The sequence below is a fragment of the Anguilla rostrata genome, chromosome 11 (assembly GCF_018555375.3).
Source record: "Anguilla rostrata isolate EN2019 chromosome 11, ASM1855537v3, whole genome shotgun sequence".
Taxonomy (NCBI): domain Eukaryota; kingdom Metazoa; phylum Chordata; class Actinopteri; order Anguilliformes; family Anguillidae; genus Anguilla; species Anguilla rostrata.
The window spans coordinates 3,554,421-3,570,101 of NC_057943.1; the positions used below are offsets into that span (position 1 = coordinate 3,554,421).

Here is a 15,681-nt window from a genome sequence, read left to right on the forward strand (position 1 = left end):
GGTGTGGAAGAACTTGACTGGCCTGCACAACACCTTGGGGATCAGTTGGAAACCCAACTGTGAGCCAGGCCTTAACGCCCAATCGGTGCCCGATCTCACTAATGCTCTTCTGGCTGAATGGAAGTAAATCCCGGCAGCAATGCTCCAACATCTAGTATAAAGCCTTCCCAGAAGCGTGGAGGCTGTTATTGCAGCCAAGGGGGGATAAACTCCATATTAATGCCCATCATTTTGGATGAGATATTGGATGTCAGGTGTCCACATACTTTTGGCCATTTTGGACTTTTTTTTTTCATGATTACAAAAAGTGACAGCAAGTCAACTGAACAGTGCATGCATTTAATGACAGTCTGTATTTGACCCGAGTTCCATCAGAAAAGTAATTGTTTTTCAACCAAATTTGATCACAGCAACTTGTACTGCATGGTGGTGGTGGGCATGTCGTACCTCCATAGTGATGGTGGGTGGGCATGTCTTACCTGCATGGTGATGGTGGGTGTGGTAGGTGGGCATGTCTTACCTGCATGGTGGCAGTGGGTGTGGTAGGTGGGTGTGTCTTACCTGCATGGTGGCAGTGGGTGTGGTAGGTGGGCGTGTCTTACCTGCATGGTGATGGTGGGCGTTGGGAGCGGAGAGGCGGCGGTCAGGCTGGTCTGTGCTGCTGACACGGTGATGGCAGCCGGGTTAATGACCTGGCTGGACAGGGTGGCGATGGTGCCCAGGGTGGTGATGGGGGTCGCCAGGGAAGCGTTGGCACTGGCCACGCTACCCCCCGCGAGACTGGTGGACACTGTGCCCGTCACGGTCCCGAGAGTGGTCACACCTGCAGGGACACGGACAAAATGGCCGCCCGTCAACGTCTCTTTAGGACCGTCTGAGGGAGCGAAGCTTCTACTTCTGGTGACAGAACTCCCAAAACTCCCGTGTGGATTCTTACAGGCATTCAGAAGCAAAAAAATTTACGATGCCCAGAAAAATTCAGTATTTACACACCGACGTTGAGAACAGATGACACACGTGCATCAAGACGCTAAGGAATGACTTTTGCTGGAACACGCTACCTGTTGTTCCCTTGACGACAAGCGTGGTTACGGTGGGTTTGACGGCAGAGACGGTTACCGGGGTAACCAGGCGTACCCCACCCATGGGTACCGTGCGCAGAATGGTACCTGGCTGACCAGGTGCCCCCTTCAAAACCACCTGCAAAGACAGAAACATTTTTTTTTTTTAAACAAACATTTCTGAGGACTGTTTTCCAAATCAAGGCGTACTTATTTCAGTGCTGTACCATATACATGCATGTATGGCCACATTACTGTGTCCCAATGGGCACTACAAATTGACTTCATTCATACTTCTCATACAACCCTGGCTTGTATGTGTGTTTTAACAAATTTGTTGGATATGACAATTCTGGAGCTCAGCCTTCAATCACAACTAACCACATCCGTGAAAGTTTCACGTTGGGAATCTGAGCAAAACCACTGCATTCTCTTTCACAAACACACACTCTGAATGAAGCAGGCAGGACTTTGTTTTATTTTTTTTGGTAAAGGTACCTGTGTCACCCCCTGCTGGCCAGGCCCGGTACCCAGTTTGGGCACCGCAGTGATGATCTTGCCGGGCGTCCCAGTACCAGAGGTCATCATTTTGGTGGTGATGATGGTGATGGGCGACTTCATCCCCGGGCTGCTGGTTACCCCTGCTGGAAGAGGACGGGCGTGCGTTATTAAAACAGCCTACTCTCACGCAGAACACCCACTCCTTCCAGTGAGGGGGGTGGGGGAAATGTGTGGGCCCCCCCAGCGTACACACCTGTCGCCCCCGGCTGGGTCATGATGGCCGACATGGGGATGGTCTTGATGATGGTGGTGGTGCCCGGCTTGGTGGTGGTGGTGGGCGACACGCTGCTGATGCCCAGGATGGTGGGCTTGCTGCCCGTGCCCCCGGCCTGGGTGGTGGTGATGATGGTAGTGGGCTTGCCGTCCGCAGAGGTCACCAGCTTCAGGATGGTCCCGGCTGGGAGGGGGCCCTTTGTCTGAGAAGAGAGTGCCTTTATGCAAAAATAACACCGTGGTTCAGATCTTCATTTAGTTCATCATCTGCCACACAGGCTTGGTAATCATGGAAGGGACATGGCACTAGCAACACTCCCCCCCCCCCACCACATAAGCATGCCCCTGAACAGCCACATTTAAAATTTATTAGCTACTTTCACAAGAGGCTATTCTTCCCGCTAATCGGGCTGGTCTCCAGAGTTCCACCAGAGCCGCAACAGCTTCTCCCCCCAGAAGAATCAATCACTGCCGTAACATGCCTGTCTTTGCTGCGTTGTTTACGATGCCGAAACATGAGCCTAACAGGCATTTTGTTGCACATTTTTACTTCACAGAAAATGTTTACGTTGTACAATGACTCATTACTCAACAGGGACCAGTAGCTAAGTTTACAGGTAGGAAAACGGCATTTCTTGCCATTTATGCATTTGCTTTACGCGTTCGATTCATACCACATACGCATGCACAGTGTACCACCTTCCTCACGGCTTATTAAACCGCAAACAACCCAGACAACGCAAAACGCATGATGTTGCTGCCACACAGTGGCAATGTTATTTTTTTTTTAAATCACAATTCCAGGAACATCGCGAGAACGTTTTGCGTTAGCTGGGAAGCATCCCTGGCAGTTCCTGATGCCCGCCCTGGGCGCCCGCACCCCCAGGCTCACCTGTATGATCTGGGTGACGGGGTTGGTGGAGGCCTGGCCGGTCACGGCGGAGGTCTGCACCGGCTTGGTCTGCACCACGGACATCACCTTCCCCAGATTGGAGATCTGAGCACAGAGAAAAGGAGGAGGATGAAAAAGGGGTCTCAAGAGGGGAAAGCAAGCAGTGATAACGGGGTCCGGGGTCCAGCCAGAGTGGCAGCTGCAGTGCAACGTGCGGCAATGAGTGACATAATCAACATGCATCAGTGCTTCCCAAACTACTGCGGTCATTAGCACCCCCCCCCGATGGTCTCTCTGCACTCCCCACTTCAGGGACCACTGCACTAACTGACATTTCAAGCGAACGCAGTCGGCAGCATTAACTGGAAGGACACATTTTGGATGGCTTTAATAGGCCGAACGATGCTTTCCCCCTCCCTCACTGCTGTTTCAGCACATTCCGAGGGCACCTGCCAGTATAGCTAGACTCTTCCTCCCAATCCTCATCCTCCCACAAATCCACCCCTCCCGTGAGACACCCCCCCCCCCACCCCTCCTGTGAGCGTACCAGCGTGCCGCTCCCGCCCATGCCGATGGGGCTCTTGACCAGGGTGATGGTCTTGGTGACTCCGCCCACCACGGTGGTGACCACCTGGGCCTGCTGCGCCACGGTGACGGTGCCGGACTTGTGCACGGTGATGATGGGGCGCGTGGGCGTGTTGGGCGTCGACACGGCCGAGGTGCCCACCTGCGCCGCCGCCGTCTTCAGCATGCGGGTGGCCGGGTTGCTCACCTGAGAGGAGGAAGAGGAGGAGGAGGCAGCCTGCGTTAAGACAGTCTGACAGCCGTATGCTAAACCAGAAACGCCGTGAGCACGTCCAAAAACACTTCAGCACACAGCACTGAAGCCTGCTGAACGACTGCAAGCCGTCTCTTAAATCTGTCACCCGCTATTACTACAGCTCATGGGAAATGACTCTCCCCATTTGTGACCGTCACCACAGCAGTACCAACATCTTCCAACGTGTGCGTGCCTTCAAACAAACCAGAAATCTTTCAACAAGCCGTTCAGAAAAGATTCACTTAATTGCAGACTAGCTTTAATTGATCACAAGTGTATCACTTCAATGGCAAACCTTCAAGGGGCATGAGCATGCACAAGCAAATATCTATATATACATATGCACACGTTGCAAAATAAAAATATCTGCCATCCTTGCCTGAAGCGCATTATTCACTACAGACCTACTCTGCCCATAAATCAAATCTAGTTTTTCCAAACACAAACAGTATTTTTTAACAAGTACATTTTAACTCAGGAAAATGAATCAAGCTGTATAGTGGATAAATAATAGACGAGTAACATATGTATTCATTGAAATCGAAAATTTTTCACATTTTGTTAAACGTATGTCGTTTGTGTCTGCGCATATGTCAAGAGGCATCCGCTCTACATTTTTACCAGCAGCAACAGGAACCCCTCTCTCAGTCAGTTATCCAAGTTTACATTTCAAATATGAGAAATGCTACGAGAAAAGCCACTTCGCTTTGATGTGGAACATCTCTGTGAAGACATTTACATAAAGCAGCACTTACACACTTCCTTCCTTTGAGGGAGGGGGGTGAGGGGGGGGGGGGGGTTCTTACCATAACAGGCGATGCCACTTTGACTGTCGCTGGCAGGCTGGTGGAGCCGGGGGTCATGGCCATGGTCTTCACGATGGTGGCGCCCGCGGGCACGTTCAGCATCGTGGGCGCGGAAGAGGGCGGGATCTTCTGTGTGGCCGCGGCAGCCGCCGCCAGCGCGGCCATGCCACTCATCTGAGGGCTGCTACCGATTGGCTGAGAGGGGGCCAGAGAAATTAAATGCTAAATTACTTTTTTTTTTTTTTTTTTTAAATATTCAATTGTATTCACATGTATTTCTTTTTAATGTCTTTTGTAGTACTGTGCTTGTCTTTTGTGATTATATGAAACTGTTGGCACGACAACACAAGACAAATTTCTGATTAATGGGCCAATTATTATTGCAACGTATAAACTAATGCTGCAGGTTTTCAGAAAGGTACAGGATGACAAGCGAACCCCCCCCCATGAAACAAAACAAAAATAACAAAGACATCTGCATACCGTCCCCTGGGTGCTCTGAGCAGGCACCACCATGCGGACGCCAGCAGGAAGTGATGTCACAGTGACGGGGGATTTCCCGGCCGGGTTAGCCTGGCGCACAGTGACGATGGACGTCCCAGCAGCGGAGTGCGGAGCCGCCACTTTCAGAATAGCTGCGTCAGCAGACGGACACAGAAACCAGCGCGTCAGTAGGCTTCCCGTCGCCGTAGAAACGCCGCAGACGAGCTCCACGGCGATGTTAACAGTTTAATATGCAGCGAGGAGGCCGCATTCACCTCCTCAACCAGTCTTCAGTTTGAAATCTTGACACTTAAATAGGTGCTAAAAGACCCAATCCATAAAACCTACACCACTGTCAAAGACTGAAAAAATATCACTAATGTCATTAAAAACAAAAACATCCACAATTTCAGATAACCTCTGAACCCATTTGCTATGCTAGCATATTATCAAAGAGACACTGAGCTGAATTCTCCAAACACATTTACATAAGTTCAGAAAAATAAATGAAATGGCCTCTTAACACAGTCAGGCAGAGTGTTGTTCAGACAGCGGAGTAGGTTGTGCAGATGAGAACTGCAAGGCTGAATAAGTTCCAGTTTAAGTTACACTTCTATTGAACCCTGTGGGTGTAATTAGTCCTCTGCATTTGGCCAATCCTAGCTGCTTAGGAGCAGTGGGCAGCCACAGTGCAGTGCCAGGGGACCAACTCCAGCTCTGAGGCCAGTGCCTTGGTCAAGAGCAATGGCGGGAGTGTACCTGACCTCACATGCATGTCATACATCCTCTACTCGCTGTATATTAAAGGAGTAGGGAAAAAAAAAAGGAAAAAAAAAAAGACATTCAGACCGCCAGGTGAATGCTAGGAGATGCATAGGGTTCTCCCAGCACTGGGAGTTTTTTTTTTTTTTTTTACCTTCATGTATTCACTATTTGGGGGTTCAGGCCTGGTGTTCGCTCAGCCTTTTGCCTTGCTACTCTGTAAAGTGTTTTCGTGGCAGTTCCCAGTAAAAGGCGCTATACAAGTAGAACTGAACGGACGCGGCGGCGCGTACCTGGGCCGCGGGCGGTGCTGGCGGCCAGCGGACTCCCCGGCATGACGGTGGTCGGGGAGCCCACCTGGGGCACGAGCGTGATGCCGGAGAGCGGCAGCGTCTGGGCGGAGGGCGCGGCGGCGGCGGGGGCGGGGCTCTTGGGCGAGTTGCCGGGCAGCGAGGGCGTGGCGTTGAGGGCCGGCGAGGTGGCGGCGGCGGCGGCGGGGATGTCGTACTTCTGCAGCTGCAGCAGGTAGCTGTCGGCCGTGGAGACCGCGCCCCAGCTCACCTCCAGGGAGTTGGTGTTGGCGCGCACCAGCTGGACCCGCGACGGCGCCGGCGGCCTCTCTGCACACACAGCGTGACATCACAGGCGTTCAGCAGACGCTCTCATCCACAGCGACTTGCACAACTTTCACACAGCATCCATTTATACAGCTGGATATGTACTGAAGCAATGCAGGTTAAGTACCTTGCTCAAGGGTACAACGGGAATCCCGGGTACCCGGGAATCGAACCTTTAGGTTACAGGATCAGCTCCTTACCCATTATACTACACTGCCGCCCACAGACACACTGTTTCACTCACTCATACAACAGGGCACTACACTAACATCTGTTCAAAAGAGCACACGTGCCTCGAAGTTTACGCACGCATGCACACTAATACATCAAACTTAAAAACACACTAACCTAAAGAGCACGCTAACGCACCCCAATGAGATTCCTAAATAATCTTTCCAGTTAGCAAATGGTCCTAAAATGGGAGCACTGCAGAGCAGTGTAACTCATTACATTATTGACGTTTTTCTTTTTTAAACCCCGTCGTCAGAGGAAGAGGCGGGAGCAGACTCACCCGTCTCCAGGTACCACAGGTCCTTGCAGCACACCTGGTTGTTCCAGGCCTTGCGGTAGCCGTCCCGGCCGCTCCACACGTACAGCCGGGAGTTGATGGCGACGGAGCAGTGTCCTGCCCGGGCTCTCGGGATGTTGTCCTCCAGAGTGTCCATGAGAACCGTCTCCCACGCCATGGTGTCTGGGACCGAGAGAAGGGAGCGCAGGCCAAAATAAGAACCAAACAGATCATTTGGGCGCATGTGTGAACCAGGCAAGGTGGAACTATGCTGGATATCGAACAAAGAACATAACCAGCATTACTGCACATTTGTTTTGCATTCAGGTGAGGTATCATGATGTGCTACATAAAACATTGGCCATTACAGTAGGACCTGAGGGACAAAATGCTGTACATAGTTCAATAAATGGGGGCAATGAAGAGAAGAGTTTTCCTTCTTTTTACAACAAACAATACTACAGTATTCTGACAGCACTGGAGTAACAACATGGGACCTAATGATTAGAAACAGGTAAGAAAGCCCCAACGAGGCTGCGGAGGGAAAGCAGGCGTTTGAGCCCAGGACAGACGTACCCAGGTTCAGACAGGCCAGCGTGTTCGTACACTTCCACTCCTTCTCATGTGTGGCCACCTTCACGTCATCCATCACCAGGGGAACCCATCCCCCAAACACGTACATCCTGCAGGAGGGGTGGGGTGGGGGGACACAGCCATGAGCTCCTCTCATGCAGTCCAACACATAAGCGTACCAGCTAAAGCCTCTCGGCGAAACTATGGTTAAAGTGTCTCGGCTAAAGTTCCCTGGCTAAATTCTAACTAGTGTCCTGGCTAAATTAAGGAGAAAGTTTCCTGGCTAAATTATGGCAAAAGTTTCCTGGCTGAATTATGGCTAAAGAGCGGTACTCACTTGTTGGTGATGGTGGTGGCGGAGTGCAGGCTCCGGGGCAGCGGTGCTGTGCCGCTGACTGACGGCTTGTTCCAGGTGAGCGTGTCTGCAAACGCAGGTGCAGCAGGTTAAAACGCACGCCCAGCACGAGGCACACCTGCTCCCTGAACATTCGCTTCAGACAGCGGAACGCTAACGGCCGAGGAGTGGGGACTTAAGGCCCAAGAGACGTCAGTCTACAGCAGGAAGGGCCCAACCCAAAAGCTCCTGGAGATTTTACCATCCTGTAGGTTTTCACTCCAACCCTAAGAACGCCACAGCTCATTCAACAGCTGGATCGGGGGCTGCTCAAGACCGTTCCTGGAGATCTACTGTCCTGTAAGTTTTCACTCCAACCTTAACGGACACCTCACTCAACAGCCAGCGATCTCGTTGACCTTAATTAGTAGTCAGGTGCGCCGAATTAGGGTTGAAATGATAACCCACGGGACGGCGACATAGCTCAGGAGGTAAGACCGATTGTCTGGCAGTCGGAGGGTTGCCGGTTCAAACCCCTGCCCTGGGCATGTCGAAGTGTCCTTGAGCAAGACACCCAACCCCTAACTGCTCTGGTGAATGAGAGGCATCAACTGTAAAGCGCTTTGGATAAAAGCGCTATATAAATGCAGTCCATTTACCATTTACCATCTCCAGGATCGGGGTCAGGGCCAGCCCCGCTCTACCGACTGGCCGGCAGGCCCTCCGCCCTGCCCTCCCTCACTCACCGATGTCGAGGGTCCAGAGGTCGCCGAGGCGACAGCCGCTCATGCCGCCGTAGATGACCAGACGGGACTTCTTGCTGGTCTTCTCGGTGTAGACCACGGCGGTGTGGCTCTCCCGCGGCGGCGGCAGCACGCCGTAGGTGATGGGGATGTCCCAGCCCACCACGCTCGAGCCCGCGCGCAGCTCCAGGATGTACAGGTCGTTCAGGTACCTGGGGCAGGCAGGTCCAGGACACTTGCATCATATTACCTTTATTACGCAGACGCTTTCATCCCAAAGCGACACACAGTAAGTGCATACCGAAGGTCATTGGAACAACTACAAAACACAGGTCCAATAAGGTACAATGCTCATTATGTAACGGTTATTCATGGCCATGAACACATTAAGTCCAGCTCACACAGTAAACATTACTCTCTGACCTAACCTATGCTAAGTCAAACTAGGAGGCATGGCAAACTACGACATCAAGATAATGACACAAAGTACAATAAGTGCTGGATGGAGGTACACGTAACATGAAAGTTACACTTACACTGGGACTTGTGCTTAGACCAGCAGAGACTCATCACATTCACACTAGGTGCTACGCACAGACCCCTTAATAAAAGCAGTCTATGCTTCACTCTGTCCACACCCGCCCTCATCATCATCATCATCGTCATCATCATCATCATCATCATCATCATCAAAACTCAGGTCAACACGACTCCCCACACCGTTCCCTAACTGCTCCAGCCGTACCTGGGAATGTTGTTTTTGGGGTCCTCGCTGTCGTTGGCCAGCCCTCCGAACAGGTAGCACTTGTTGCCCACCAGAGAGAAACTGTGGCCCAGACGGGGGCAGGGAGGGGGGCCATTTTTGGGAGCCTTGGGCTTCAGCCTCTTCCACTCCCATCGGCTAGCCTGTGTAAAACGGTATGAATGTCAGTTATGCAGTGACTCCACCATCAGGACAGCACCACATGCAGCTGACTTGGCACTACGGTCCATAAGATTATTACAACAACAAAAACAAACAATTCCACTTCTGCAAGCTAAAGGAGAGTCAATGTAATTGCCCAGACCACTGCACTTATCAAATAAAATGCAAACCCCCACCTGATATATAAACTGATGCTTTTTTTTAAATATCATGCTGCAATTATTTCATTATTTATTTTTAATATTTGCAGGTGCTTAATGACAGTAGTCAACAACCCTTATATTTTTCAGTGAGTGCAGTTTGCAGAATGCGTGTTCTAATGTGTGTTTCTTATGTCATGCATTTGTACACTGCATACAAGTCACAATGAAAGTATCCCAATGCAACCGATAGTTAGTTGATTCTTTGAGATGTGAGGTCACAAATACGTGATTAGAATGCTCTTAACTGAACATTCTAATGCTGATGTCACAATCACTGCCGGCGGCTGAAAGCAGTGGAGTTCTAGAACACTGACTTGGAACTCCCTGCATGGATAAATGTCTGCACTGTGCTGTGCTGTGAAGGCAAAGGTGTGTGCGTTTGGCAAGGTGCCCTTACCTGCAGCTCGTACAGGTCGTTGCTGTATTTTCCATACTCCACCATGCCGCCGAACACCAGCAGCCGGGTGCCATCGCACACAAAGCCGTACGCAGCGCACCCGGGCGGGATGTCCCCACGCACCGCGGGGATGAACCACTGGTTGGTGGCTGGTGGGGGAAAAAGAAAACCGATATTAGACCATTACACAGGTGGGGGGGGGGGGGCTGGTGGACATGTGATTCTGGTCATTTCAGAGAAGTCAGAAAAAGTTGCGCCAAACTCCGGCATGGAGCATTTCATTAACCTCACCGAGAACACGTTATCTGAAAACGGCGTTTATGTCCATCACAGCTCATAACGTTCTTCAGAAAAGACAAGACGGCCAGGCTGAGAAAGGCACGATCGCAGAGCCTCAAGTATTCGAAATTGGGGGGGGGGGGGGGATCAAAGACCTCAATTTTGTTTTATTTGAAGCTAAATTTTATCCAATAAAATAAAATAGACTACATCTTGAAGCCTGTCCACTTCTGAAAGCCACTTGGGCAGACTTGTGCATCAGTTAAGCACTGAAGGAAACGGCAGCCAGTCAAGGAAACGAGCTGCAATTCACAGATAATTGCACGTCAGACAGCGAATGTCACATTCTGGGAATATAATGTGCCCACAATATAAATAAGTAAAGCTTTACAGACGTTATCTCTGGGAAATGCATGACTCCACAAATACTTAGCTATAATACACGTCTCAACAAATATCTGCATTAGATTAGCAAACCGTTAAGCCATTTCAGCTTTGATCAAGTTGTTTAGCATTTATTTTAAGTGACGTTTTGAAAGAAAACTTCCTAGGCTATTGAAGCCGTTTTGTATAGTTACACACGTAGGAAGCCACACATCACTCAGACGAGGCACCAAATTCCAAATAACAAGTTCACAACTCTACCCATTATATCCATAGAGCAGGCAGGGAATTCAAAATGCAGGTTCTCACTGCACCATTTGATGTGATCCCATTTCACATTCACCTTTGCTTTTTTCCCCCCACTGTAGTTTTCGCTGCCATTCTTTTTAAAAAAAGTTTTAATGCTCCCCCCCCCCCCATTTGGCAGGTACTGTCCTGCTCACACCACAAGGCTCACTCCCCCTCCCCCCCAACTGTCAAAGGAGAGCAGAAACACGCGGTCACTATCGACGCACGCGATATCAGCCACCGTCTATCACACCACAGGCCGCAAGCCGGACTCACAAAGACGAGTCAGAGGAAGACCCATCACCAGCAGTTCAGCAGAACTTGTCGGCGACCTATCGATCAGCAGGGGAGGTTCACTGGTGCGTGAGGAGAGACTGTCTGGGCAATGTCACAGCCAATGGGGTGTAGCCCTTCGGGGCTGCTAGCCAATCAGCACTGGCACAGTGCTGTTTTCATAACAGACCATGCACTATGACAGCGCTTTAACAGGATGAGCCACCCAGCAGCCATTTCTGATGGATGCACCAGCACGAAAACGCAAACAACCTGCTCAACTGTCTTTCAGTGGCGTAAAGAACTCGTTCTGTAGTACTACCAGTTCTACTGTTAAGATTAAAAATGCTAATGTTTTCAATACAGGGTTATGAAATTGCTTCTTTTAACTTAGTCTGTGAGAAGCACTTCATAAACCTCGTTTTAAGAAATATTCTGAATAATATGCTAAATATGCTGAATTTTTATATTGATTATCAATAAGTTCACACCTAGTAACTTTAGTTATTTTTGACAAAGCTTGGGTCAATTACATCAATTCACTTCTACCCAAAAAGGAACATTTCAAGTATGAATGCTCACTTTCAACAATTTCTTTCTTATTAATCAAGGCTCAGAGTTCTTTTTAAAGTGCATACTCAAACAGACCCAAAGGTTTTCTGGCCTAATCAATGAAATCACAACCCTTAAACGCATCTTTAAAACGATTTCACTCCAAGTTTCATAAACCCCAAATCAACTAATCAAGTCCATCTTTCTCAATATTACAAAAAAAAATGCTTAAGAGCAACTATCATTTCACCTATTGTTGCCACTGCCAAAAACTGGCAGCACGATTTATTTGCATAACCTCGCTTTAGTTAACGTCATGGTCATCAGTTCTGCAGCGGTGGACTCCCACCTATGGGATTACAAATCGCCGGAAATCACTGGGAGTTCAATTTTAAAATGGAGTCACCAAGGGCATGTCATTTAATGCATTCCAATGAGCACAGCAGGGGTGCAAGAGGGAGCTCTGATTGATTTCTAACTAATAAAAACAGGGGGGGAGTGTGCATTGACATGCACATAGTTACACTACACAAGAACCACAGATTAATCGATGTAAACTCATGATTTGTGGTTCAATTCCAATTAGTCGTGTTAAAAAAAAAATGTCTAAAGGAATCTTAATGTGGGCCGCGGTCCCTAATTTCAATTTGGGATTTTGATCTTGTTTGAGGAAACCAAGAACTTAAGGCCAGAAGTTTGTTTTTGTTTTTTTAAATGCTTCGCTTTAAGTATTATGAAACTTTTTTTCTTTTGGGGTTTTAAAACACACTATGCTATTTACAGGGTCAAAAAATAAATACAGCCATTATCAATACTGCGCAAACCCCACTACAAAAATATACTTCAGGTTTCTGTACACCATTGTGGGCCTCAACACATTATTATTATTACTACTTATTATTATTAATATTACTACTTCTACTCCATACTTATCTGTTCCTACAGTTTTTAAGCTAGATATACTAAGCATTTGTTTTTGTGGACTTACACAATTCCGTCCTATAAACATTTCTAACAATTGACTTAACGTTGTTGGAGCTCTACTACAACTACTGTAAAAATTCCAAAATGATATTCAAACAAACAAGCAAGTTACCACAGTACCACAGTAACTGTTGGAATAATTCCGATGACACAGTAGGACAATCCTAACCGTAGCGAAAGCAGGCCAGTTGGGCCGTCCCGCCGAGTTATGGCTTGGGAGGCCGGCATGCCCCATACCTACACATCCCAGAGAGTTCGGCTATTTTCAGGGTTTCCTACAGAAATAACCACAATGACCACAGACTCTCAGCACTTAAAAACATTTCTGCACTTTCTGACTCCTTTTTAACAGAGAGAATTCACAAACAACTTCACACATCAACACAGTAATGCCCCAAACTTAGGGGATTTTGCGGTTTTTTTTCATCTCCTCTTCCTTTTAATTTACAGTGTGACATTTGCACACCAGCTCTGGTCCGCTGTCAAATGCACAGTCCTTGGAACGATCCCACGCAGCCGATGGGCAATCAGCTGTTACCGCGGAACATTCTGGAACCACTCTGCCTACTATCATGCAACTTCTGCATCGACTGAACAGATTCCTAGACATGTTTTCAGATGTGCTTCCTTCTCGTTCTCTAATGTTATTCAAAATACTTCTTAACAGATGTCGCCATTGAACTTTCAAGTATTAAATCAGATCAGGGCATTCATTATCAGTTTGTTTTCTTGTTTCTTGTTTCTTTTTTTAAATACCCAAGACGGTACCAGAATTTGGTCCCTACGAGCCACAAAGGCTTAACAGATCTGCAGAAAACCCCCCGGCTGGGCAGCAAGTCATTTTTCTAGTTAGCTAGTCAGAAAATTCAAGGAACTACAGGCAAAGAAACAAACATCTACCCCCCCCCCCCGAACTGGCCGCAAAATCGTGCTTTGGTCAAATCCTGGATTTCAGCTGAGGGGAAGTTCTGTCGAGTGAATTGTGCAAGCATGCATTGGGGTAAACCCCCCCCCCCCCCCCAACAACCACAACAGAAGAAGCTGAAAGACACCTTCCACCTTGCAGCTTCCATGCAACTTCCCTTGGTGGTTTCATGCAGTGGCCGTCTGTTGTGACTGCATCCGCTGAGCCAGTTGTTTGGTATTCTTTTTTTTTTGGCTGGACTGCACCAGCAGGGCCAGCCCTACAAATGCGAATGTCTGTGACTGACTGAGTGACTGAGGTGAGCACCCATTGAGGTTATCACGCCATTGGTCGGCGGATAGTGTAGTCCAGCCATTAGGTTCCCTGGATCACTGCTTAGGGTCAGCCCATTTGGTTTTACCACAGGTCTATTTTCAGCGGTTTCAACGCTCCACCATATCGCGATCGGTGTCTCTAAATCCCTGTCACAGAACGACTCCACAAACCCTGCCAGCACGGCAGTATTTTCTGCGAGACGTCCAAGTCTGTGGTCCAAAAGCCTGGAATTAAGAAACTGAAGCACCGGGAAAGGTGCACCAATAACACGGCAGGATGACTCAATGCCGTTTGGTGGGGCTCACCGAGTGACTTATTTGTCGGGTCTGAACCTTTTTCCCATTATTGCAAGCCTTACAAGGGCTGTGTAGAACAACTCTGTTTGAACAAGGTTTAAAAGCCTTTGTAACAAAGCCAATGAGCCCATATATGTGCTTCTGCCTCAGTCCTACTGCAGAGGGGACTTGTCCCACCACCCATCGCATACTTGAGAAATCAATGCTCTCTGTGTCTCTTTTGCCTTGCTGATTGAGAATTTCCACCTGTTTGTCTCTGTACTACAAGACCACAGTTGATTTTTCTTTTTTTTTATGTTGATCTACTGTTACTTTGAGAACATTGACAGCTACATTTTAAAATGAGCCAATTACACTATCAGACTGAGTGCAGAATTCAAGGAGGATACTGATGCACTTAAGTCGTTCAGACTTTTTGTTTTAAATTCTATCCACTAACCCTCCTCACCACGTGTATGGAAAACAAACTATTTTTTTAAAACTTTTTTATTTTACTTTACGACAGTCACAATTGGCCATTAATTTTATGATTAGTCAGGTGACTGTTGATCCAGGGCCTACACACAGGGATATTTATTGTAAATGCAAATTTAAATCCCTTTGGGGCGCATGCTACAGTAAAACTGGTGACCCTAGTTCTGACTATTTCGCAACACTATTTTCGCAACAAAGTCGGGTGTAGCGATTTTTCCCACGGCTCCTATGTAAACACTGGTGTCTTGCGATGTATACCATCAAGATAAACGACTGCCAGCCTTTCAGGTGGAAAACATACTTTAAATAACAGCCAGAGGCGAAATTCAGATTGAGCATGGGTATACGTTTCAGATGTTGAATACTTACAATAGCTACATCCAATTCCTTTCTCCCAATTTTTTTGCAATATATAGGCTAGTAATAAGAGAAAGACAGCGAATGTTGTTTCCACAGCGATCTATTCTGCCTGGAGAAGGAGGCCAATGATATTTATTGACTGACTGACTGAATTAATTGATTAATTAACAAATTAAATTAAATTTAAAAAAATAACTTTGTGAATGCGGTTAAAACCTCTGCAAAACCCCAAGGCTTTGATCTCTGCGCTGCGGTTTCTCAGCATAGGGAAATTCTCCCCGTCCCGTCTCTCCCTGAACTGTTGGCTAGCCTCCAAGCTAAGTTAACCTGTCACGGGACGTGTACAATATAGCTAAACTTCTCCAAGTCAACAGTGTAGGTGGTTTCCACAATTTATTACTTAGTAACCTGTCATCTTTTATATAAAAAAAAAATTTTTTAAAAAGATTAGGGCTGGGCGGTATACTGTTTTTTTGGGGGGGGTTTTTTTCCCCAGTATACCAGTAAGAATTTGCGCAACAGTATGGAACATGACAAAGAATTTGCAATGCAAACTTAAGGTGAATAGTCTGTTTTGAATACAACACGCAACATTTCATTTAAATAAAAATTAAAAAAGCATGGCAACTTGCAATAATCGTCTATGTGGTTTC

General features: G+C 47.9%; 1 protein-coding gene across 4 annotated transcripts in view; it reads right to left on the reverse strand.

Moving 5' to 3' along the window:
- The window catches only part of hcfc1b (host cell factor C1b), a 29,436-nt gene that overhangs the window by 9,991 nt on the left and 3,764 nt on the right, over positions 1–15,681 (reverse strand). The window contains exons 2-16 of one of the 4 annotated variants that reach the window (XM_064300540.1): positions 9,899–10,047; positions 9,119–9,279; positions 8,377–8,585; positions 7,634–7,718; positions 7,300–7,406; positions 6,727–6,906; positions 5,892–6,218; positions 4,837–4,988; positions 4,354–4,548; positions 3,275–3,499; positions 2,728–2,832; positions 1,816–2,038; positions 1,560–1,702; positions 1,062–1,200; positions 603–823 (exon numbers count right to left, since the gene is read on the reverse strand). In XM_064300540.1, the coding sequence (XP_064156610.1) occupies positions 603–823; positions 1,062–1,200; positions 1,560–1,702; positions 1,816–2,038; positions 2,728–2,832; positions 3,275–3,499; positions 4,354–4,548; positions 4,837–4,988; positions 5,892–6,218; positions 6,727–6,906; positions 7,300–7,406; positions 7,634–7,718; positions 8,377–8,585; positions 9,119–9,279; positions 9,899–10,047 (2,621 nt within the window). Of the gene's footprint in view, positions 1–602; positions 824–1,061; positions 1,201–1,559; positions 1,706–1,815; positions 2,054–2,727; positions 2,833–3,274; positions 3,500–4,353; positions 4,549–4,836; positions 4,989–5,891; positions 6,219–6,726; positions 6,907–7,299; positions 7,407–7,633; positions 7,719–8,376; positions 8,586–9,118; positions 9,280–9,898; positions 10,048–15,681 lie in introns of all 4 variants that reach the window. The other 3 variants (XM_064300539.1, XM_064300538.1, XM_064300537.1) reach the window with 3 other exon arrangements.